Source organism: Chaetura pelagica, unplaced genomic scaffold (genome assembly GCF_000747805.2).
Source record: "Chaetura pelagica isolate M959 unplaced genomic scaffold, ChaPel_1.0 scaffold405, whole genome shotgun sequence".
NCBI lineage: Eukaryota > Metazoa > Chordata > Aves > Apodiformes > Apodidae > Chaetura > Chaetura pelagica.
The window spans coordinates 1818729-1844746 of record NW_009953489.1 but is presented as its reverse complement, the minus strand read 5'-3'; the positions used below and the strand labels follow the sequence as shown (position 1 = coordinate 1844746).

The following is a 26018-nucleotide window of genomic DNA, read 5'->3' as shown; positions in this document are numbered from 1 at the left end:
GAAATAAACTAGTGGGTTTTAACTATTGACTTTGGTGCTGCTCATACTACAGAGAAAAGACAAAGCCTCTGCCAGCCTTGGCAGTGTGGAATGAAGTGCAGGACAGTGGTAACCCAGGGAATGAAGTAGAATGTAACTGTTAGGGCCAAAACTCTTTGCAGGATGAAACCACACAGAGAGACAGGTCCTTGCACTTCCATCTGGAATTTCCTGATTCTTGTCCGTACCAAAGGGTAAATGCTATGCAAACATACCTTAAAAAAAAAATAAAATCAAAAGAAAGGAAGAAGAATTCAGGCCAAGTTGTCCTGTGGGACAGGAACTCTTGTTAGCAGTGTCTGGTTTACACTGTTCTTGCACACAAAGATAACTGAACAACTTTCCAGGCTACAGTAGAAGACAGACTAAAACCATATTGTAAATATTCCTATTAAATCCTGTTGGACGTTTTTAGGATTGACTTGACATTGTTTTGCTTGACATGCTTGATGCTGCTTTCAAATGTCAAGGTTTGTTGACATTTGTTATTGGATTCATGGGCTGCTCATGAAGCATGACAGGGAATATTTAGATAAGGAATGTTAATGGTTTGTTTATGAATGTCTAAATCTTGCAGTTTAATTTTTTTGCCTGGCTTTGCAGATGTTTTGGGCTCCTCCTCAGCCGTGGGAAAGATGTTCGGAGTGGCGACATGCACCTTTTGGATTTGGTAAGGATCTTTTATTATCAAAAGTCAGCTATATTTTTTATTATGATTGTGTGTGATTTCAAGATAGGCAGAAAAGGTTTCTGTGCTTGTGCACATCTGCTGGGCATTGATGCTGCAGGTGGTGCTGCTGGGGTGTTGGCCATGGCTGCAGTCAGTCATGACTGCTCTTGTTTAGGGGCCTGGAAGAAAAAAATGTGGAACCTTATTTTTTGAAGTGCTGAATACTAAGCAGCTGTGCTCTGAACATCACAAGTTTTATAGCATAGGTGTTACTGCAAACATTGAGGCTTAAGCAGCTGCAATTGTATCTGTCACTGACAATTAGTGGGTGCTTTATACATACACTTACCTTGTTTCCAGGAGTCCATGGGTAAAAGTTCTGATGGGAAGTCATACGTGATCACTGGGAGCTGGAATCAAAAATCTCCACACTTCCAATTTATAAATGAAGAAACTCCAAAAGGTATGAACATTTTGCCAGATGTTATCCCCAGGCAGGGCACTTGACTCTCATAGAGGGCAATGCATCAACTATCTTTTCTTTAAAATGAATCCTGCACAAATACTTTCTTCATAGGATGGAATATATTCTCAGAAAGTAGGATGTCAGATGTAACACAAAAATCTAAACAAAAGAGAAGGCTAGAAGAAAACTCCTGGGTTCAGTAATAACACCTTGTAAGAATAACTGTGTCCCAGCAGTAGGCTGTACAGGTGTGGGGACTTGGAGACGCCTTGTGCATCATTAGAGCTGCTCAAGAATCCCATGGGAATTACACTGATTGACTATTATTCATTTCTTGGCTTAGTTTCTGTGGTCAGTTCAGATTGTTCTGAATCCCAAGTTTTTAATGAAGAAAAGAGGATTCCCTGTACCTATGAAAATGGAAGTAAAGCACTCCCAACTGCAATTAGAAATAGCTGATGCTGCATTGCTCTCCTGAGTTCTGAAACAGATCTGTCATTGCTTCTCTTAAGATGTCAGCTGAATTATCATCTCTTCAATCTGTTGTCACAGTTGTGTGCCAGAGGTTGGGGAAGTTAATGGGCATTGACTGGACAAAGTCATAAAAGTCAGCTGCTGGGTACAGTCTGCTGCGAGATGGAATGTCACCTTACCTAAAGGACACAATCTATCATGTAGTAGCAGAAGAGAGCTCACAGGTCACAGAGTCCTCTTGCCTCCTTTTGAAGCATCCTATTGTAGGGTCAGTTTTCTCAGTCTCACAGTTCAGATGGTCTTAAATGCTATCTTCAATATGGTGGGATTTAAATGTTGTCAGAATAACTTCTAAAAGCAATTAAAATGTAGCTAGGCAAGATGGAAAGGGATCTTCACTGTGGACTTAAGTGTAAAGATACAGAAATATAAAGTATAATGTTTGAGATTTTTTTTATACATTCCAGTGAGATTTTAAAGTGTAAAATTTAATATTTTTTTTTTACAAGATAATAGTATTGGCTTGAAGACTTAGTTTCTGTACTGCCTGGTGAGTGGTGCAGGGTCATCTGGTTTTCTTGTTTTGGAAATTCTAGGGTTTTGAGCTGTTAAATTAGGAAAAATTGAATTCTACAAAAATTTCTTTTGTTCTTTCATCTTACTAAGGAAGAGGTTATGCAGCGTTTTGCTTGAAATATTTCTTTAAATGTTATCATTGGTTTTTTTCTCTGTAGATAAAGTGTTGTTCATGACAACTGCTGTGGATTTGGTGATCACTGAGGTGCAGGAACCTGTTAGATTCATTCTGGAGACTAAAGTCAGAGTTTGTTCACCCAATGAGAGGCTGTTCTGGCCCTTCAGCAAACGAAGCTCTACTGAAAACTTCTTCCTAAAATTGAAGCAGGTAATATTAAAAATAAAATAAAATAAATAAATTAAACCTACCGTTAATTTGGAATTTCCAGGGTTGTTTTTCAAACATAACTGTAGTGTGGTCAATTACATAGTTTTGAGACTTGAGAGGTTTATGGTAGGATGCTGAATAAATACAAATGCATTGGAGGCTGAATTGTAGTTGTTAGTGCCTGTTGCAGAGCAGATTTCACTGTGGTTGTTTCTCCCTCTGATTGATAAAACCTTGACTAATATAATGTTCATATTTCCACATGTTGCTCCTGAATCAAAGTGGTTCAATAAATGCTCTTCAATTTTAGAAAAGCTATTCTTCATTATGCTGATTGTTCCTGGCTATCCAAAGCTCCCATAAAAAAGCTTTATATCTTCACTTCAAAGCAAATTTTGACAGCTTTGATGAGGCTGCAAAGTTGCATAGAGGCTTATGGATTTTCCAGCCAAACCACAAAAATAAAAAGAACAGAGGATTTATCTTCAAACTGGGGCTATGCTGAGAGTTGCTTGTGCCAGGGTGTGTAGGGTAAGGATAAAGTTAAGGGTTAAGAGGAAAAAAAGTCTTTATTTTAATCCTGATGACATGCTATCTGGTGTGTCACTATATTAATTCTATCACACAAATCCAACATGTAATTTATTTGTTTTAGATGAACAAACATCCTATTGAAATTAGATTTTTTTTTTTTTAAATGAAATATTTTCCCCCTTGTATGTGGTTGAAAGTGGAGATTTCACACATCCCCCAAGTTTCCCCTAGGGGCAAAAAAAAATCCAAGCAACCACAAAAAAATCCCTAGAACTTGTTAAAAACTTTTATTGTTTTTTTCCAACTTACTTTTTTACCCTATCTACTAAAAAAGAAAGGATTATTTCTGTCCAGAATATTCATAATAACAGTACAAGGCAATAACTTGGTCTGAAAATAAGGCTGGAAAGTTGAAGGTCCAAGTTGCTAAAAGGATGATGTACTTGAAGTAGCTGCCATTCTGCCTTAGAAATGACTGTTCTGGAATGAAAGTCTTGTTAAAAGAAATGGAAATGACAATGTGGGGGTGTGTGCTCTCTCAAGGTTTAATAATTCTGGGTGCAGCCCAAATAGGCAGGGTTGGAATCCTGAGTTCTTGAGGCACGTTCTTTTTTTAGAGAGGTTTTGAATGAAATATAAGGGCTTTTCTTGGTTCTTTTTGCACTTGTCTTAAAGTGCTGGCAAATAATGGCATCTTGGTAGTAACAAAGATGAGGTTCGCTAAAGATTGTTTTTTGTGTCTGTCCTATTTTTTAATATCAAATTTGAGTAAACATTTTGGAAACTTTCACTCAGAATTTCCTTCAGAATTTAAGGTGGAAAAATTCTTCATGTATGAGATCAGCCTTTGTATTTGGGTATTTTTGAGGTGGAGCATGGACAAGTTGAACAGTTAAGGCTGTTGGGCTATAAATATTCTACAGCCTCCAAAAAGTGTCTTTTCTGTTTGTCAGTGTGGAGGGAGCTTATTTTACTTAGCTAATTCTGTATCTTTTGTCTTACCAAACTCAAAGGCATTGTGACTTATCTTGGCTAATTCTCTTTCTTGCTCAGGCACTGTCAGGTTATCCAACTTCCAGTGTTTACTAGTGGAAGATTATAAAAATTCATAGTGGAAGCAACAAATATAGAATGTGCTGCCTGATAAGCCTGGAAGGGAAACCTGTTTCTATGGAGTCATGATTAGCCTATTAAAAATACAGCTGTGGAGAACTGGCTTATCTGACTTTGCAGAGTTTCTTTATTCGGAAGTGGTGAGAGCAGAGGGATTTTATTTGCACAGATCACATTTAGTGATTTAGTCATTTTTAGTTTTGATGCATTTCTTTTCATTTTTAAAGCTCTGAAGGATAAAATTGAGCACAGACAGCTTAGTGTAGAGTATAATTATAAATCTTATTTCTCTTCACCTTTCCTTTTCTACTCTCTATTTTTATTAATTTATGAAAAAAAAAATTGTAAATCCTTAGACTGTATTAAATTTTTACAACCACTTCAGAAAAAAAATAAATAAATATTCCTTTAGAGGAAAGGAAGGTATCAAAGCATTGAAAATGAAGGAGAAAAAGAGAGCCACGTAACAGACTTTGGGACTCAGCATTTTGTGTTCCTGCAGCAATGTCTGCACAGATACATGACCTGGAAGCATTACTAAAGACAGTTGCCATGATAGGAAAATAAATGTGAACAATTTTTATTAGAACTTCCCTTTTGCCACCATCAGTATCCCCAGAAAGTTAAAGAAATCAGATGTGATTTTAAAAGTTTTGCTTCTAATTTTTTGCTACTCGTTAAAAATAAATCTGTGTCCAGCCCATAATGGCTAAAAAGATGAGCTGCCTGTGCCTGGCAGAGCCCAGTGACACTTCTCCATCTGTAACAGGTATTTGTGCCCTTTGGGTGCAGGGCTAGGGCTTGTTCAGGGTATCAGGGATAGAAGCACCTGCAGGCCTGCACGATGCACTAAGTGTGCTGCAAGGATTGAACATCCTTTGCTGTAGAACTTGATGAAAACTGTTTCTCAGCTCTCCTATTCTAGGAAGAGAAGGCAGAGCCCTGTGAAGTAACCTTGGGTATTCATATTGTTTTTCTCTGTAAAATGAAACTTCTTCTTTCCTAGATAAAGCAAAAGGACAGAAAGAGTAATTCGGACACGTTGTATGAAGTTGTGTGTTTAGAAAGTGAATCAGAAAGGGAGAGAAGAAAAACCACAGCAAGTCCCTCTCTTCGTCTGCCCCAGTCTGGGTCACAGGGCTCCATGATTCCTTCTCCTCCAGAGGACGATGAGGAGGAAGGTAAGAAGTGGGTTTTACGCTTTGTGTACTTTGAAAGAAAGGGCAGTTGTTAAATAACATAGTTACAAAACATGTTGAATCCTTTCCAGTCAGAATCTGACCTCCTGATGGTTTTTCTTGCTTTAATGCTGTGCATATTCAATAACCAGTACCCCTGCATTCCTGGATCAGCCTCTCCCTTCTCTGACACTTCTGTGTCTTGGCTTTTCTCAGCCCAGGCCTCATGAAGCCTCCCAGAGACTTCTAAAGATGTCAAAAAGAGACTTCTAAAAATGTAAAAATGTGGGTTATCATGGAGCTGCTGCCCCTCCCTGAGCAGCTGTGTACAGATCGGAGAGTAAAAATGAGGAGCTGATACTATTTGGCAATAGAGGCAAGCAGCATGTATAGACATCATCTGTGGTACATAAAACTGTACCAGGACCTGCCCAGCTTGAAATGGAATGCATTTTCAATATTTCTTTTTTCTGCTTTTTAAATCAGGTCTTGTCCTGATTTTTAACCCAAATGTCACATGTTGCTGCCTGTCTTCTGTCTCTTGTCACATCACTGTGTGCCCCTGACCAGAGGCTGCTGCCCTCTCAGGGCTGAGCGCACAAGTCCTGCATCGACAAATGAGCTGTTCTTGCCCTGTACTGATACAGTCAGGAGGGCAAGAGTAGCATCTGTAACTGTAGAGTAAAGGCTGCTGGTCTCACAGCATCTCCCCTGTTCTGTTGGCAGACAATGATGAACCTCTCTTAAGCGGTTCTGGAGATGTTTCCAAAGAGTGTGCAGAAAAAATCCTTGAGACCTGGGGAGAGCTGCTGTCCAAATGGTAAGTGGCAAAATCACATTCTGAGAATTGCAGTTCTGAAGATTCTCAGCCTGTTTGCTTCCTCTGCTCAGAGTCTTTGTTATTTCCAGAAGGCAGTGGATATGAGATTAGTGTGGATTTAGTCTTCTTTGATCCCCCACAACACTCCTTATTTTCTGGCTCTGTGTTTCCTAATTTCTTCAGAAGGTGTTTTAAGTATTTTCATTTTTGAGTGCACACTTAAATACCGTATAGAAATTCACTTATGCTGTATCTTTAGGTGGTTCTCTCTTACAACGAGTATTTTATCTGTGAGTTTTGCTAGGATTTTGTTAAAAAAAACCCTAAACCTAAGTAGCTTAATGCAGCTCTTCCTTTGTCTTTAATTGCATAGATCACTTCCATTCCTCTGTGTAATTCTGATGTAGTTCACAGCCAGTTTTTCCTTCAGCTGTCATATCTTAGTGGCTGTAGCTTAAGAATATGGGGGATTGGTGCTTGGGGAGTAAAGATGCTTTTCCTCCCTTAGCTAAGGGAAGTTGGCTCCAGAGCCTGCCAAGAAGGAAGTACACCAGCTCTTCTGTTTTATTCCTATGAAGTGCCAATTTACAAGAAGAGTGTTTCTTGACAATCATGTTGCTAATGCAACACCTGCCCTCCTTTCATGAGGGAACCTTCATTCATCTCGAAGCAGCCTGAGTAGTTCTGGGAAAGTAATGCTGATTATTGCAAAGTTCAGGATTTTTAATTTTTTTTTCCCCACACAGGCACAACATCAGATTGAGCCATTATTTTTTATTGTCTGCAATTACTTAATACTTATCTGAAGAAGTACTTTTACTTCCAGTTTGGTTTTGCACTGTTATATTGCATTAATTTGGTTAGAAAGCAGACAGAAATAGGCATGTTTGTAAGAAGGGAAAGGCTGTGGTAAAATGATACATGATCCTTTTCCCTCCCTCTCCTAGACTTGTAGAAGAATCTTTAGCAGATGAGCTCTATGCATCTGCTGCTGTGAGAAAGTTTATTTCAACTGGATTTTTTTTTTGTCATTCCTCCAAGGGCTCAAAGATAATTAAGCCACCTGACTCCCCTTGAAAATGTTTTGGCAGCACTAAGAGGATGTGAAGTGCTTCTGTGCTAATGCTGGCAACAACTTTAATATGTGTTAAAGGGATTTCCTTCTTAACTAAAAATGAGCATTTGGAAGTAATGATCCTTGAGCTTTTAACGTAAGAGGATTGAAAGTCAAAAAAATCCAAGTTCAGGTAGTTTCATGCTAGTTTTTTAGAATCCAGTAATTAGATATGTATACTAATTAAATGTGCATTGGTATTTTGTGAATTCTAAATAATATTTGGCTTGTATTTCATAACTGCTGAGTCACACAATTTTCTCATTTCAAAATAGTTTGGAAGAATTCAGCAGTGTGGCTTTTACTCTGCAGCCTTAGAGTTCATGGCTGTGTTCACAGGAATTCCTGTTGCACTTCTGATCTGAGATGAAGGCAAAGCGCTTTTACAGACCTTTACAAAGGATCTTCATATTTTCTATATTTTATAGAATAGATTTTAATAGATTATAACAGAATAATAAATGCTTTACACATATATGGTACTTACATGTATAGATATGAATGCATATTGATATATATGTAACTGTTCCATAAATATTTTGACTAGAGTTGGTTTTGCTTAGAGAAAGTAAAGTGAAGGTGGACATTCAAGTATTAAGTTCTGAGCATCAGATACTGATTTACATGTCCACATTGCTGGTCTCCAGATTGCTGTGTTGGAGCACTGTAGGCTGGAGAAAAGCATCAAGGAGTAAAATGATCATCCACATAATCTGTTTTACTGTAACAAACATTATTAAATACCAGTTTATTGTTAAGCAGATCATGCAATCAGAATGACCTAAGTTCAGTGTTTTGCCCAGCTTTGTCTATCTGTTCTCTTAATCTTTTTACCTGGAAGTTTGTTTTTAGTAACTGTGGGAAAATTGTAATTTCTTTAATCAAAGGCCTCAGTCTTTGGGGATTTTGTGTGAGCCATGAATGGGCTGCTCAGCTTAGCTTTCTGTGACTGCATAAATTACATATGGGTTTAGTTTTTACAACTTCCAGCGCTGTAATTTATGAGCTGTCACCAGTCTCACTTGAAAAAACTGTTTAGATGGGACTGACTTGTACTGTGGAAGCTGCTTAAATGCAAGGATGTAGTTAGATAACCGTGTGAGATTTTTTATAGCTCTGGCCTGCCTTCTCTCCCCCTCTCACCTGGGTGCTTATCTGCCTGCTCTAGTGTGGGATGTCAGGAGAGCTCTATGTGCTTCTGCAAACTAATCCTCATTCTGGTGTTGTTTGAGCTTGAGGTCTTACACAGAGTGGTACCTGTCCTCTAGGTCTAGCTTTTGCTGAAGTGTTTTGGTTTGTTGAGTGTTTTATAAACTTAAATTCAATGGGAATCAAGGACACACTCTGGAAGGTGCTTCTCCAAATCTGTTTGGGTTTTTTTTCGTAACTTGAATTTCACTTACTCTGGCAATGTATGGACTATCTTGACATCCCTGCCATTTGGCAGGTTTGATGTTGCACATCAGGTGCTGCTCATGTACAGGTTGATGTTTGGTAACAGTCACGATGCCTCCTGCACAGGCACCTCAACCTGAGCGTCAGGCCCAAGACGCTGTCGGCGCTGGTGAGGAGCGGGGTCCCCGAGGCCCTCCGGGGGGAGGTGTGGCAGCTGCTGGCAGGGTGTCACAACAATGACCACCTGGTGGAGAAGTACAGAATCCTCATCACAAAGGTAGAGTGCTTTTTTTCATTTGTTTTCCCCTCATATCTTCAGGAATGGAAATACAGAGATTCCGAGTGTGTACCTCAGAGGTTCATCAGGGTATCTGAGTTTGAGGTGGATAATTCCATCCTCCCTCCAACAGGACACCCCAGCATGCAGTGCTGGTTGTGGCATTATCTCTACTTAAAATGCTTTCTATTTAATAGTCCTACTTCTGTTTCACTCAGATGAGCTCTGAGTTACTTTGTCAAAAATTATTCTGTTAATTGCTTTAATAATTGAAAGAGATTCAGGGAGCTTATTTCCTTTGCTTGTTTGGCTTTCCTAAATGAAAGCTGAATTTTGCTTTATTTTCTTAACATTTATGCCAAAATCCAACACTAGTTGAAATTGCAACTTTTTTTGACAGAGAAAACAGAGCACTGTGGACATTCTTGCACTTCACAGCATTTTTTAAACTTCTCATCTTGAATGCTGACCTCAGTAATGTAGGAAAAGAAAATAACAATGGTATATACAGACAAAATGTTGTGTTTCACAAAGTTCTAGATTAACAAATGGGTCACAAAATGAAATGTTGCTTCCTTATTCAGAAAAAAAGTGTGTTAATTTGGATTTGACTGTTACCTGTATATGTACATTGTATTTTAATGCTTTCATCAAACATGCAAGTCTGGAAGGACTATATCAGAAATTATTAATGATGCAACTTTAGTACAGATATAACAGAAATTAATTATTCACCAGTTAAAAAGGCAAAACAACTGAATCAGCCTTTGTGTATCTGTGTGCTGATGGCACATTCACAAGGAGCAATTCAAGACCTTATTCTGAGGGCAAGAGTGCTTCTGAAATTAAACTTGGTTTCTGCTGAAATCATGCAGGAAGGATCCTACGTGATTTGAATGAATCATGTTAGATTAGCTAAAAATGTTCTGCCATTATTACTTTCACATACTTATTGAATATAGAAGAAACTTGATCTGAATTCCTTAGTGCTGGTGCATGCAATGTAGAGTTATCACTTGGATTTTATGGTGAATAAGCATACAAATAATGTGGAGGTTGAGTGCTTTGGCAAGGGGTGTATCACAGTTATCCTGCTGTGTTATTTTAATTGCCTGGTGAGTAGGTTACAGCGTCACTGCTTTCTCTGTTTCAGTGTTTTGGTATCAGAATAGAAAAGATGATCTCTCTGTGGCACAGTTGGTGACATGTACTGCTACTATCTTTGTGAGCTAGCAAGGAATGGTGTAATATTTCATTCTTGTATCTGTGAAACCTTTCCGCTCATTTGCATTTGGCAGAGATAAAGGAAATAGCCTGGATCTAATGTGTTGGAAGTGTCTCTAGAGTCCAGCAAACAGGAGGGTGGGAGTAGGCTGATCAGCACTGGGTTCTGCAGCAAAAGGACTCGCTATACCTGCAGTGCCCATTCAGTGTGGGAACTCATGAAGGGATTAAACAACAGAAGAAGATGAGTACTGAATGACTGTTTTCAGACTCTGCTGTAGCCATACCAGGTCTGTAGCACACTACCAGCATGCTACAGTACCCAGCTCAAGCAAAGGAAAATTAAGTCTCCTTTAATCCTGACATGCTGTGTTCCTGATCAATCCTGATCACTGCTGTGGCTATTTGTCCTGTCGTGACTGAAATCTGAACATGGGCTGTGGCTGTTTCTGTGGAATGATCAAAGGTTGGTGCTTTGGGAGCAAAAGTGTCTGGTTGGTTCAGAGTGGAGCTGTGATTTCTTCATTCTGCAGTGGAAGGAGGGTAAGGTTTCAGAAAAGGTTATCAGTGAAAGTGCTATGTGGAAGTACTAAAGACAAGAGTAGGCAAAGGATGTAGAATTGCTGGGGAGGCTGAGGAGAACATGAATTCAGAACTCAAAGGTCAGGTTTGCAGACCCATGGTCTGCAGTATCTGCTGACAGCAGAACAATGCTGGGCTGCACTTGGGCGGCCACTTCATATTTTCATGCTTTTCATGGATTATTTGATAATTTTGGAATTCTAATGTGACTAATTCTTACTGCTCTGAAAATAGCAGCTCAGTTACAGTCACTGTGCAGCAATGCACAGGAGTAAATGTCTCTGGGGAAAAATATACTGTTAATTATGAAGGCAAGAGTCCCTTCTAATACATTGCTTCACTGTCCTCACATGCTTGGCTGTGCTTTGCATGTCATGAATACAAATGCTTCTCTGGCAAGTGTGTGATTGTTGGAGTTACCAAGCACTGAAAAGGGTGTATCTGAGAGCAGCTGTTGTGGTGTAGTGCAGAAGCACAAGGAGTTGATGTAAAACCTTTGCTCTTCAGTTCAAGTCGGGGATGCAGGAAGCCTGTTTGAGCACCTGTAGTCCAGCAACCCTTCTCTCTTAATGTTGACCTCTATTCCTGTAGCTGTATTTGATTTCTGTCAGGCTTTTCCTGACCCTGTGTGGCAGCACAGTCCCAAATTAATAAGGATCTGTGTTAACAGCTGCTTCAAAAGCTTCTGGCCTCTTTCAGGGATTTTTTTCCCCTTGTGCTTAGGGTGTTGGATGCAGGCACCCCAGTATTTCTTCTGAGTTTGCTTCCCTGTGCAGTCAGGGGCCCTGGTGCTCAGCACATCTCTTTTATATTTTTTTTTCTTACTTTCTTTTGCAAATGAATTGCTGCAAGGTTAGTTTTTTTGTGTACTGCTGATATGTGGATACTGAATGATTGAAAAGGAAATGTCTTCTGTTGTGTTGTAGCAGTGAAGGCAGTGTCTAGGTCTCTTCTTGAATGTGATCTGTGTTAGAAATGGTGTTGAAATGGTGCCTCAAGGTGTGCTCGTTTTGTTCCAGCCTATGATTCTATGATTCCTGACATTCTTAATTATTTACTCCTTATTTCTTTGATAAACTCTAGCTGGGTTTTTGTACACTCTTCTTTTGTTATTGCAGTAGTGTCTACCTTTCACCATTGTGGTGCTTCCACAAATGACTTTTCAGAATTTGCACACCATCTGTGTGCAATAATAAAGCTTTTAGCAACTCCAGATTGCTGTGCTCGTGGTGGGGGGTGTGGATGAAAGCCAGCCCAGTGAATTAAGGTCATGTCCCTACTGGGGACAGAAAGCAAATTCTAGGTAAAATGATCTAGACAATCCTTTTGAGAGGCATCTGTTCCTGGTAGGACTTTGGCAATCATGGTTATGGCTGTTAATCTTCAGGCTTCCAGCCACTGAAAGGTAGGAGGAGGGGCTCGGGAACTCACTCTGGGCATTAAGGGACACCTGCAGGAAAAATACTTCATATGTTTGCCAGTCAAAGGTGGATGTTGAGCAGAAAACTTGTAAAGCAAGTCACACAGGTTAAAAAAAAAACCACACAAACAAACAAAAAACCATTATACAAAGCAAAATAACCAATTTTCAGACAAGGTTTTAAAAAAAGATTAATATAACTGCCAAATATCTTGGATTAGTGGTGATCTCTCAGTGGAAAAGTACTTCATAATACCAAAATTTTAAGAACTTGACATTTAGAGTATTGAGAAGCAAAATAAAAGCTTTGAGAGATAGGGCTGTGTGGGAGAACATAATGTCAAAAGGAAAAAAAAGTTAATTTTTGTACCAGATAAATACACTATATTAAGAAAATTACGACGTGAGAGGGACATCTTGTGGCACAAATAAAATAATAATAAAAATATATTTTAAAACTCCTCCTCTTCAGTGGTAGGAGGAGTATCCTGGAAGGTTACCCCAGGGTTACCATTTCTAGTAGAAATTCTAGGACTGGTAAGAGATTAATTTGTTCCAGAGTTTCTTATAGGAGGACTATTGCTACCCACTTTCTCATCTTCCCACTTTTTTTGCCTTACTGAGCAGGGGGTTGCAGTAGACACAAGTTCCACCGAAGATACTCATCTGTCTTGGTGCTAATTATACTAGTTTTTAATGAAGAAAAAGATTAAAATGTCACTACCATTATTTGGCTGAATGTGTTGCTTCATCAGTGGCATAAAATATAACAATGCTTTAGCTGTGGGTGGCTAACAGTTATTTTCCAATTGTATCACAACCACATTCCCATCATTCATATAAATTAAGAATAATACATTTACTTTTCAGGAGTAGAAAGGGCCAGGATTGTAAACCATCAACTGACATCAAACCTAGTGTAAGAAGCAAGATGTAGTCTTGCTGCCAGCATGCCTGGACCTCTAGGTCTCCTGTTTGATTAGTATTGATAATGTGGTGATAAAAGTTTAATTATCTTCTGTAAGCAGTAGTTTTCCCAAGAGTTCTCGTGACTTTGAATGATTTTTTTAATACCTTTTAACAACCTTAGAATGAGGTTTTACAGTGTCACAGCACAGAGTGGCATTGTCTACAACACAGAAATATTTCCAGTCTCTCAGCCCTCAGCCATCTGAACCACACACCTTAATGTCAGTTGGAAGTGGTTCTTCTCAGTGGGCTGGTTGTGCCCTGGACCAGAGAGCTGGGGTGGCTGTTATCTTCCAGTTGCAACTTACACCCATTGTTGGCCACTTTGGTCTGCCTTCTGGTGCAGGGATGTTTGGGAGAATTAATTTGAGATATTGCTGGTTTGGGCTTGTGTGCTTTCAGCAAGTGGGAATAAACTGGAGTGGAGTTACTACTCTCAGCTTTGGAGAAACAATGGAATGTCAGTGAAAGGGAAAACCAGCTCTGTCTCTCCTGCAGAACCTCCCAGCTGGGTAGGCGTTCAGCTTACACTTGTAATGAAAATCTAAACACTGAGGAGTTTTTCCTGGTGCACCTTTTGTTTTGGCATTTCAACAACCAGATACTGTTTTGGTCAGTCTCACATTTTCCAATACTAACTTGTTTTTATACATCTGAGATATATTTAAAGTTCAATGTATGATGTTTTCTTTAGGATGTTTATAATGTGTCTATTCATGCCTAAAGATCCAGAAATACTATTTGAATCAATTGGTATGTAGATCATTCTGTGCTTTGGAAAGACAGGAGATCATTTCCCCAGCAGTACTTAAATCATAGCTTGTTTTTTGTATAACCACAATACACTTGCCTAAATTTAATTCAAAGTTTGTTTCCTAACTACAGTTCTAGTACTTCAGTTGCCCTGAGTAGAAATGCCATAAATTATAGCAACAATGAAGGACAATAGGAAAAGGATCATTTTTAGGGGAAAGGTAGTGTGGGAAAACCCAAGTTCTTGTTCTCAGGCTTTTGCACAAGAGTAACTAAAAATCTGCCAAGTCATGCTGTTGCCCAGAACAGATTTTTGACCAATACAAGTGTATTGTAAAATGTTCTTTTCTCCTTAGAGGTCAGTTAAAACCCCGAGCATTGCAATGTGGTTGCTTTGAGATCTCTCCCTTTGGCTGCAATTCCTTTTCCATTAGGTATCCCACAGAATAACAAACATTTAGCTTAGGTTAACTGAAACCTTGAGTTAGTTGGTATCAGTGGAGTTGAGTGTGTGGACTTCTGCCTGGAGGGTTGGATGCCAGTTGCAGGCTTTCGTTTTTGACAAAAGGACTTTAATTGCTGCAGAGCCTCACTCCAAGCTCTTACTGGTTTGATCAGTTCAATTCCTGTGGCAGTGGGCCTGACTGTGGCAGAGGAGCAGTCTGGTATCCAGGTCAGAGAACAAGCTTCCGTGCAGGAACGTGTATTCCAAGATTATGATGCACCTGACAAACAAGAAGACATGAGTATCTTGGTATGATATCTTCACCTTGTGTGTGTTGAAGAGGTTTTTCTGGTTAAGTATGTGTGATGGTATTAGCTGATGGTGTGAATACAAGTGGAGTCTCTTGTGTTTGCTCTTTGGAATGTCATGGGCTTTCTAGTTTGTCCAGTTTGTTGTCTTGGGGACTGTCAGGGATAGCGATGCCTTTGGGCTTTGTGTGTACATCTGCAGGAGGTGCTTCCCTACTGGAGAAACACCTGGATCAGTGGTGGGACAGTCCTCAGCTTTAGCCTTGGTTTCAAGTGTTGCCTAAGCAACACAAACCACACTAGGAAAGAAAATGTGTTTTGGTTTTTTTTCCAGAATAAGTATTTCCCCAAAAGAGCTCGGATGGAAAAGCCTTAAATTACAACTAAACGTTGGAATTCACATCCTTGCCTGGACGGTTGTGATCTGCCGTGCAGAGAGGTGCTGAGAGGAGGAGCAGGGCTATGGGTGGGTGTCTGTCTGTCTGTCTGTAGGACCGGCCTGTGGGTGTGTCTGTCTGCAGGACCGAGCAGTGGGTGTGTGTCCGTGTGTCTGTCTGCAGGACCGAGCAGTGGGTGTGTGTCCGTGTGTCTGTCTGCAGGACCGAGCAGTGGGTGTGTGTCCGTGTGTCTGTCTGCAGGACCGGGCAGTGGGTGTGTGTCTGTGTGTCTGTCTGCAGGACCGGGCAGTGGGTGTGTGTCCGTGTGTCTGTCTGCAGGACCGGGCAGTGGGTGTGTGTCCGTGTGTCTCCGCAGGACCGAGCAGTGGGTGTGTGTGTCCGTGTGTCTGTCTGCAGGACCGGGCAGTGGGTGTGTGTCCGTGTGTCTGTCTGCAGGACCGAGCAGTGGGTGTGTGTCCGTGTGTCTGTCTGCAGGACCGGGCAGTGGGTGTGTGTCCGTGTGTCTGTCTGCAGGACCGAGCAGTGGGTGTGTGTCCGTGTGTCTGTCTGCAGGACCGAGCAGTGGGTGTGTGTCCGTGTGTCTGTCTGCAGGACCGAGCAGTGGGTGTGTGTCCGTGTGTCTGTCTGCAGGACCGAGCAGTGGGTGTGTGTCCGTGTGTCTGTCTGCAGGACCGAGCAGTGGGTGTGTGTCCGTGTGTCTGTCTGCAGGACCGAGCAGTGGGTGTGTGTCCGTGTGTCTGTCTGCAGGACCGAGCAGTGGGTGTGTGTCCGTGTGTCTGTCTGCAGGACCGAGCAGTGGGTGTGTGTCCGTGTGTCTGTCTGCAGGACCGAGCAGTGGGTGTGTGTCCGTGTGTCTGTCTGCAGGACCGAGCAGTGGGTGTGTGTCCGTGTGTCTGTCTGCAGGACCGAGCAGTGGGTGTGTGTCCGTGTGTCTGTCTGCAGGACCGAGCAGTGGGTGTGTGTCCGTGTGTCTGTCTGCAGGACCGAGCAGTGGGTGTGTGTCCGTGTGTCTGTCTGCAGGACCGAGCAGTGGGTGTGTGTCCGTGTGTCTGTCTGCAGGACCGAGCAGTGGGTGTGTGTCCGTGTGTCTGTCTGCAGGACCGAGCAGTGGGTGTGTGTCCGTGTGTCTGTCTGCAGGACCGAGCAGTGGGTGTGTGTCCGTGTGTCTGTCTGCAGGACCGAGCAGTGGGTGTGTGTCCGTGTGTCTGTCTGCAGGACCGAGCAGTGGGTGTGTGTCCGTGTGTCTGTCTGCAGGACCGAGCAGTGGGTGTGTGTCCGTGTGTCTGTCTGCAGGACCGAGCAGTGGGTGTGTGTCCGTGTGTCTGTCTGCAGGACCGAGCAGTGGGTGTGTGTCCGTGTGTCTGTCTGCAGGACCGAGCAGTGGGTGTGTGTCCGTGTGTCTGTCTGCAGGACCGAGCAGTGGGTGTGTGTCCGTGTGTCTGTCTGCAGGACCGAGCAGTGGGTGTGTGTCCGTGTGTCTGTCTGCAGGACCAGTGGCTGCAGGCAGCAGGCAGGAGGATAAAGTGAAGAGATCACTGCAGTGCTCAAGATGAACTCCTCTTTGGTTGGCAACCAGAGTGGCCGGCCCTTCTGTCTCCTGGCCATTAGCTATTTGGAGACCATCAATTTTTGCCTCCTGGAAGTGGTTATTATTGTGTTCCTCATGGTGCTGATTATTTCAGGCAACATTATTGTGATATTTGTGTTTCACTGTGCACCTCTGCTGACCCACCACACCACCAGCTACTTCATCCAGACTATGGCGTATGCTGACCTCCTGGTGGGCGTGAGCTGTCTGGTGCCTTCTTTGTCTCTGCTGCACTACCCTATTGTTCTAAGTGAGTCCTTGGTTTGCCAAATTTTTGGTTACGTGGTATCAGTTCCATGGCCTCTTTGGCGTGCATCAGCATTGACAGATACATTGCCATCACCAAGCCACTCACCTACAACACGCTGGTCACCCCTTGGAGACTTCGCATCTGCATCCTGATCATCTGGCTCTATTCCTGCCTTGTCTTCTTGCCCTCCTTCCAGTGGGGAAAGCCTGGGTACCACGGGGATGTGTTTCAGTGGTGTGCTAATTCCTGGAACACCGATCCCTATTTCACCCTCTTCATTGTGGTGATGCTCTACGCCCCGGCTGCCTTCATCGTCTGCTTCACCTACTTCAACATCTTCCGCATCTGCCAGCAGCACACCAAGGAGATCAACGAGAGGCGCGTGCGCTTCAGCTCTCAGGACGGGGAGGCCGGGGAGGCGCAGCCCTGCCCGGACAAGCGCTATGCCATGGTGCTGTTCCGCATCACCAGTGTCTTCTACATCCTCTGGTTGCCCTACATTATCTATTTTCTGCTGGAGAGCTCCAATGTCTATAGTAACCGCGTGGCGTCCTTCCTCACCACTTGGCTTGCCATTAGCAACAGTTTCTGCAACTGTGTCATTTACAGTCTCTCCAACAGTGTCTTTCAGAAGGGGCTTAAGCGTCTCTCGGGGGCTGTTTGTGCCTCCTGTGCTAGACAGAGGGTAGCTAAGGACTCCTCTAACTCTAGGAGCAAAAGATCTTCCAATGGATGTCATGTCTAAGACACCTATCAGCTGGACTGGGAAGTGCAGGGACAATTTTGTAAATTGCAAAATAAATACGATTTTAAGACGTCCAGATGTGCAAAAAGGTTTCTGAGAAATGCTGCTGACTTAGAAGAATCAGGAGCACATATCATTTTGATGTCACTTTAAAAAAATTTCTTGCTGTGGAGGAGGCTGTGGAGTTTCACCTCCATGTTCATGTTTAAGAATAAAGCTGTATCTTGACACTTACCTCTCCAGCTGGTGTGACTGAATGGAGTGGGTGTCTTGAGAGCTTCAGCAAAATGTAGTCTTTCTTACAGCTTTACTAGATTCTTTGGAGATTCGTGCTTCACATGTAAATGATAGATCTGAAGTGGAAATGTCACAGTATATGGTGTGTTACAGGGATTTTTTTAATATATGCCAAAGTATATTGACAAAATGTTCCAGCATCATAACAGAAGGGGCCAAACAGTTTGTTTTTCAGTGCTACCTAGACAGGACTTCTAGAGCAGTAGTGAACAATGTGAACATTTCAGTGGGAATTTGAAGCCTTTTTGAGCCATGGGTGCAGTGATGTGATCTGAGCAGTCGTATGCTTCGGAGGGCTGGTCTGGCTTCCATGCCCTGTGTCTCTGGTAGGATGCATGTGTGTGATCAGAGTCTGGCATCTGCATTGTCCTGTTTGTTGTGGAGTAAGAAGAAAAAAATGGATCAAACCAAATTTAGCAGTTAAATAAAATGTGTTTTGATAAGCTAAGAGAAAATAATTTCGCTTTGTGACACCAGAATTGTGGCAGCCACTTGAGGATGATGCCAACATGTGAAAATTATTCTCAAAACAGTGGAGAAATGCCACAGTTTCATATGTGGAAATTTTCTCAAGAACAGCTTTAAAAATAACATGTCCCCCTTTTATTTTTTTAAAATCTAAATTCTTCTGATATTTTACATACTGGAACTTAAGGGGAAAGGAAAGAAAACAATTGTCTTCTAAACAGCTAAGGGAACTATGTTGTAAATTTAACTGTAGTATTTGAGTTATTCATAAGTGCACAGGGCTAAATCAGAGACATTTTTCTTTAGCCATCGTGGGATTAAAGATGGTTTGAATATAGCAGGAGCTAAATCCTGTTGGGAAAGGCATATCTTACTGGTCAGAGTCAGTATCCGAGAAACAAAATCTCACTGACCACAGCTTTTTCAAGCTAGCTTACATTAAATATTTTTTAGTATTATAATGCTGTTAAGAAGGCAATGTGGTCTTCATTGATTAATTTTCCTAAAGAATATCCCTGTCTTTTTACTGATGCCATACTGGAAATTGAAAGTGAAGCATGTATTCCTGTAGTAGTGGATTACAGCCTGCATTGTCTGATCTCACCCAGTCTCTTGGGCAGGGATGTCCCCATGTCACACCTCTGGCCTTGGGGCAGCTTATGCCACAGCTTGGTGTGCTGGGCTGCTGAGAGCCTGGGGAATTCTGTGAGCTCTTGTGGTACAGTTGGTGTGTGCTGCTGGTTGAAGTGGGAATGAAAAAATAGTAAGGAAAAATAATTTGATTTTTTAGAATTGGGGTAATTCTTTTGGCCAAAGAGAATACTCTGTTTTTGTTAAACGGTTTCAGGTCTGCTGCTGTTAGAAATCAAGAGGATCCTCTTAGTACTCTACCTTGTCCCTCTCACAAACAGGCACATACCCTCTGATCGGGGGAAGTCCTGAGCTCTTTGGTGCTTCGCCCTGGAGGATAAGAACAATTTGTGTCTGTCCTGTGTTTGCACATGGAGTGATTGCTGCAAACCACCCTGCCTGCTACCCATCCACCTTCACTCCAGGATAGTCTTGTGAGGCTGCCCATGAGGAAACAGAAGGAAAGCAAGAGTTGTGGGATGAAGCACTCCTGGCATGGCTTGTCTCCATGGCCTCTTTGGCGTGCATCAGCATTGACAGATACATTGCCATCACCAAGCCACTCACCTACAACACGCTGGTCACCCCTTGGAGACTTCGCATCTGCATCCTGATCATCTGGCTCTATTCCTGCCTTGTCTTCTTGCCCTCCTTCCAGTGGGGAAAGCCTGGGTACCACGGGGATGTGTTTCAGTGGTGTGCTAATTCCTGGAACACCGATCCCTATTTCACCCTCTTCATTGTGGTGATGCTCTACGCCCCGGCTGCCTTCATCGTCTGCTTCACCTACTTCAACATCTTCCGCATCTGCCAGCAGCACACCAAGGAGATCAACGAGAGGCGCGTGCGCTTCAGCTCTCAGGACGGGGAGGCCGGGGAGGCGCAGCCCTGCCCGGACAAGCGCTATGCCATGGTGCTGTTCCGCATCACCAGTGTCTTCTACATCCTCTGGTTGCCCTACATTATCTATTTTCTGCTGGAGAGCTCCAATGTCTATAGTAACCGCGTGGCGTCCTTCCTCACCACTTGGCTTGCCATTAGCAACAGTTTCTGCAACTGTGTCATTTACAGTCTCTCCAACAGTGTCTTTCAGAAGGGGCTTAAGCGTCTCTCGGGGGCTGTTTGTGCCTCCTGTGCTAGACAGAGGGTAGCTAAGGACTCCTCTAACTCTAGGAGCAAAAGATCTTCCAATGGATGTCATGTCTAAGACACCTATCAGCTGGACTGGGAAGTGCAGGGACAATTTTGTAAATTGCAAAATAAATACGATTTTAAGACGTCCAGATGTGCAAAAAGGTTTCTGAGAAATGCTGCTGACTTAGAAGAATCAGGAGCACATATCATTTTGATGTCACTTTAAAAAAATTTCTTGCTGTGGAGGAGGCTGTGGAGTTTCACCTCCATGTTCATGTTTAAGAATAAAGCTGTATCTTGACACTTACCTCTCCAGCTGGTGTGACTGAATGGAGTGGGTGTCTTGAGAGCTTCAGCAAAATGTAGTCTTTCTTACAGCTTTACTAGATTCTTTGGAGATTCGTGCTTCACATGTAAATGATAGATCTGAAGTGGAAATGTCACAGTATATGGTGTGTTACAGGGATTTTTTTAATATATGCCAAAGTATATTGACAAAATGTTCCAGCATCATAACAGAAGGGGCCAAACAGTTTGTTTTTCAGTGCTACCTAGACAGGACTTCTAGAGCAGTAGTGAACAATGTGAACATTTCAGTGGGAATTTGAAGCCTTTTTGAGCCATGGGTGCAGTGATGTGATCTGAGCAGTCGTATGCTTCGGAGGGCTGGTCTGGCTTCCATGCCCTGTGTCTCTGGTAGGATGCATGTGTGTGATCAGAGTCTGGCATCTGCATTGTCCTGTTTGTTGTGGAGTAAGAAGAAAAAAATGGATCAAACCAAATTTAGCAGTTAAATAAAATGTGTTTTGATAAGCTAAGAGAAAATAATTTCGCTTTGTGACACCAGAATTGTGGCAGCCACTTGAGGATGATGCCAACATGTGAAAATTATTCTCAAAACAGTGGAGAAATGCCACAGTTTCATATGTGGAAATTTTCTCAAGAACAGCTTTAAAAATAACATGTCCCCCTTTTATTTTTTTAAAATCTAAATTCTTCTGATATTTTACATACTGGAACTTAAGGGGAAAGGAAAGAAAACAATTGTCTTCTAAACAGCTAAGGGAACTATGTTGTAAATTTAACTGTAGTATTTGAGTTATTCATAAGTGCACAGGGCTAAATCAGAGACATTTTTCTTTAGCCATCGTGGGATTAAAGATGGTTTGAATATAGCAGGAGCTAAATCCTGTTGGGAAAGGCATATCTTACTGGTCAGAGTCAGTATCCGAGAAACAAAATCTCACTGACCACAGCTTTTTCAAGCTAGCTTACATTAAATATTTTTTAGTATTATAATGCTGTTAAGAAGGCAATGTGGTCTTCATTGATTAATTTTCCTAAAGAATATCCCTGTCTTTTTACTGATGCCATACTGGAAATTGAAAGTGAAGCATGTATTCCTGTAGTAGTGGATTACAGCCTGCATTGTCTGATCTCACCCAGTCTCTTGGGCAGGGATGTCCCCATGTCACACCTCTGGCCTTGGGGCAGCTTATGCCACAGCTTGGTGTGCTGGGCTGCTGAGAGCCTGGGGAATTCTGTGAGCTCTTGTGGTACAGTTGGTGTGTGCTGCTGGTTGAAGTGGGAATGAAAAAATAGTAAGGAAAAATAATTTGATTTTTTAGAATTGGGGTAATTCTTTTGGCCAAAGAGAATACTCTGTTTTTGTTAAACGGTTTCAGGTCTGCTGCTGTTAGAAATCAAGAGGATCCTCTTAGTACTCTACCTTGTCCCTCTCACAAACAGGCACATACCCTCTGATCGGGGGAAGTCCTGAGCTCTTTGGTGCTTCGCCCTGGAGGATAAGAACAATTTGTGTCTGTCCTGTGTTTGCACATGGAGTGATTGCTGCAAACCACCCTGCCTGCTACCCATCCACCTTCACTCCAGGATAGTCTTGTGAGGCTGCCCATGAGGAAACAGAAGGAAAGCAAGAGTTGTGGGATGAAGCACTCCTGGCATGGCTTGTACTTGTCAGCTGATAGACACAAGCTCCTCCTAGGGAGAGCTGTATGTGCTTATTCCTGGGGAGGATGAGGCAGAACCCCGTGCTCTTGCTGCCTCTTGCAAAACACATTTAAGTCCTGTATCTTGGTCTGCTTTCAATGTATTTCATCCCTAGCCCAAACCTCCTGAGATAAACTTTCTCCTTAGTTGATCTGAAATTTTAAATCCAAACCCTGATGCTTTCATGGTGACACCTCTGGTTACCTTTTGTCATAAGAGAGTGTCTAGAAGCAGGGTTGTGCTGTGGTCCTTGCACAGGACCCCAGGGGTGATGTCTGCAGAACTCTTTGGAATTTTGGTTAGAGTCACAGACAGCTGGGGGGGGAGCCGAGTGTGAGGGTGTTGTGAGTCATTTATAAATGGGATAATAAGCTCATAGCCCATCAGCTGGCTAATTGTTCTCAAGAGTTTTGTAGATATTATGGCAAGGGTGGGCTTTGGGGAACAATTTAAGGGCTTTAGTCACTAATATCAAAGTGTGTGCATGTGGTATTTTTGGAACAGCCTCTCAGGTAAACTCCCAATAGCTTTTCTCTGACACTTCACCTTATCTAACATTTCCCAGTCTTTGAAGTGATGCAGTCTATCATTAAAATAGCATTTGATTAAATTTAATAAAAGAATCTGCTAGTGCCTAAAACCCTAAAAATGGCAGTTTGAGGTTTAAGTGGAAGCCGAAGAGCAAAGATTGTTGCTTTTTTTTTTCCATGGCATGAATAGAGGCTTTAAATGGGAGCAGTGTATGCTAGCTTTTTAGAATGTGGAAAATTTAAAAAAGTGGTTAGGGGTCTAAATGATGGCATAGAGATTTAACTTGAGATGAAGCAGTTGCTACTTCAGCTATAAGCCTAGAATTGTACTTGAAGTGTAGTGGTGGTTGCAGATGCAGATGCATGCCTGCAGCTGTTGTTGCTTTGCAGCTAAGGTTCAGTTATAACATTCCTAACAGCCAGGCTTTTGTTCTGTTGCCTTGCTCATCTCTAAGCCTTCATCAGCTCAGATTATTTTTGTAAGAGGTGAAAAATCAGAATCTGGAAGTCTCCAAGGGGTCAGGGTAGAGAGGAGTTGCAGCCAGTTGATGCTTTCCAGTTTCATCCAGTGTTTTTACAGACACTTTAAATGTTGCCTTAGTAGCTTAGTTGTTGTGTCAAATGTTTCTATTTTTATGTTAATTTATTGATTATTTTTTTTAAAAAATTAAATTTAAATTACTTTTCCCCCCTTTGGGTTAATTGAATGTTGTTCTAGGTTTGTATGTGATTAGATGTTTTAAATATTCATAACATTTGAGTTGCATCTTCAGTGCAATTGCATAGGGGTGAATCTTGTTCACTGTGTCAATTGTAGAAGAAATAATTTTGAAATGTATTTACCTTGTTTGCTCAGCAGTCCATGCCACATCCTTCCTCATATAGTTAACATGCAGCTCAGTAGTCCTTTTTGTTAGGCAGCAAGTTTTCCATCATGATACAAATGAAACTAATTCTTTCTTGGCTGTATTTGTATACGGGTGCCTGGTGCTTTATAAATTGGTATCAAGAGCATTGCACATATAAATGCCACACTGAGGAGATACAGAAATCAAATTACACCTTCATAGAAATTGTGTGTTGTGACATGATTAAATGAACTAATTTTGAAGTTCCATCTTAGATTATAATTCTTTTATTATTATTATTGGACTTATCTGCCTCACTTTCAAATTACTCTGCTAGAAGGTTCAATTTGCAGGATACAATTCAGTGGCATTTTTTTAGTATCATGGAAAGAATTTCTCTGCACACTTCTCAGAAGGTGATAATTTGCTTAATCTACAAGTCTTGATTTATTTTTTTATAAAGTTTACTGGAAGCCTTGGTTATGATTATATTGTCATTTCCCAAATAGACTGGGAGAAAATATGTGAAATATTTTTTTTAATAATCTCTGATCAAGTCAGTGTTTTTTAACTCAACAGATACCTTTTGTGTGAAACAAGAGTTTTGCTATTATCTAGTGTTACCTTTTTTTTTTAAATTTAAATGTTCGTAGTTTCTAGTGTCTTTATTTATTCTTAGGGGTTTTGTACTTGTTTTTAAGCTTCTTATCAGTCAGAATTTGTTTCTACTAGCTGGAATTCCGACGTGGCTGTGTCAGCATGCCAAGGGGCAATCTTGAATATTTGTCAGAAATCTCTGACAAGAAGGAAGTGGCACAACGTACCGAGGCACAGAGAATCTTGAGTGGCATGAGGTTGTGTGAAAAGTCTTTCTTACAGCAAAGGCTTGAGTAGTGTGTCCAAAGTTTGATCTTGTGCTACATCTCTAGGGCTTCATTCCTTTCTTGCTTTTATAAAAGTTTTACCTGTGAGAAGTCCTGAATTCCAGCAGTTTTCCTGTTCTGAAAAATACACTTCCAAGACCTGTATGGGATGCGAGATGAAAACGTTCAGTATGCAAATTCAATAAGGATGTTGGTTTATTTTATTTTATTTTATTGTGGGATTGCCAACTGCTGTGATGTTGGTAGCAGATGAACTGAACCTTCATGAGTTAAGAAATCTAAAATGTTTCAGTCTTACTGAGTTTACTGCACATCAGAGTTTGAAGTTGTCAGAACTTCTAATTCAGGTTGTGCTTTAAAAACTGAATTTGTTAGGAACTAATACCTGAGCATAGGAGTCCAGCTTTAGACATTATAAACAAAAGGCCTATTTTAATTTTTTCCAATTACTTGATTTATCTGTTTCAGGTGGTTTCAATTTAATAAGAGGGGGTGGAGGTTTTGGAAAGTGTTTGTTGTTGTTTCAACACACTTTTAGTTCCAGGTAGTTGAAGCACCTGCTAAAACATTTCCCTGACCTTTGGTTTTGAATTTAGAAACTTTTTTTCTTCCCTTCTGTGGCTGCAGAATACAGTGACACATCTTCCCCTTTCCTTAGTGTCACTCAAGAGGAACTTGAATTTCACCTGACTACCAACAGTACCTGAAGTTGGCAAAGCACATGTTTGTACCTGATACCGTGCTGAGATCCAAGAGGTGTAAATGCCTCTGTGGTCTTTATACTTAAATGAGGGAAGAGCAGCTGTCTTCCCTTATGCATCTTAAGGGAATGGACACTGCAGGTGGTTGACTTGTTCTGTTGAGACTTCCAGGAGGGAAGAGACTGGGCTGTAACAGCAGTGGGGAGATTCCCAAGCCCAGCCCGCTGGTCCTCCTGGTGAAGCTGGACTGTCTCAGCCAGCCTGTGTCTTTCCATCCATTTTCTGCTCTTCTCTTTCCATCCCTGTTGCTGAAATTCAGAGCTCTAGAGAGCATGGTTGACATTGGGGTTTTTGTTATTTCTCAGTCTTTATACCATGAATATTGTTGTTTGAATGTGACTGATCTCGCATCAGATACTAAGAGTATTACTCACTGCCTGGTCCTTTAGCCTTCATAATCGCGTGAGCTTGAAACACGTTTGGCTGAGGCCAGGTTGGACCTCGGGATAAGCTGCAGGTGCCCAGCCTGCTGGGCTGTCAGGGTTTATAGGCTTTCTCCAGCAGAGTCAACAGCCCCTCCTTGAGATTGATGGGAGAATCCCCCATCATGAAAATAACCCATTTTGCACTAGAAGTGTTCTCCTAAATTCTGGAGGCAACATATGTCTTAAAAATTCTCAGTTGTTACTTCCCTTATTATCTGTGCATTGCAGAGATGCCACTTGGGAAGACATTTTCTGCACATAAGCAAAATACTAAAATTATGTCTATAAAATGTTTTTGGAAGAAGACAGCTTTTAAAAATTGAGTTACTGTGTGTAAAACCAGGTGCAGTTGTATTTAGAGGAAG

The 26018-nt window shown here is 41.6% G+C and overlaps 3 protein-coding genes across 3 annotated transcripts in view; all 3 read left to right on the top strand.

Moving 5' to 3' along the window:
• The window catches only part of RABGAP1 (RAB GTPase activating protein 1), a 64478-nt gene that overhangs the window by 12717 nt on the left and 25743 nt on the right, over positions 1-26018 (top strand). Inside the window, exons 7-12 of the mRNA XM_009998829.1 lie at positions 643-709; positions 1070-1172; positions 2384-2553; positions 5207-5381; positions 6105-6198; positions 8834-8984. Coding sequence (XP_009997131.1) covers positions 643-709; positions 1070-1172; positions 2384-2553; positions 5207-5381; positions 6105-6198; positions 8834-8984 — 760 coding nt within the window. The remainder of the gene's footprint in view (positions 1-642; positions 710-1069; positions 1173-2383; positions 2554-5206; positions 5382-6104; positions 6199-8833; positions 8985-26018) is intronic.
• LOC104389787 (probable G-protein coupled receptor 21) lies at positions 16633-18031 on the top strand. The gene is given in 2 exon segments (XM_009998828.1): positions 16633-16960; positions 16963-18031. Coding segments are annotated over 2 exon segments (1032 nt in total). The 3' UTR covers positions 17667-18031.
• Positions 18031-20633, top strand: LOC104389858 (probable G-protein coupled receptor 21). Its single transcript, XM_009998916.1, has 2 exons — positions 18031-18045; positions 19492-20633. Exons 1-2 carry the CDS (start codon positions 18031-18033, stop codon positions 20266-20268), a joined length of 792 nt encoding a protein of 263 aa, XP_009997218.1. The 3' UTR covers positions 20269-20633.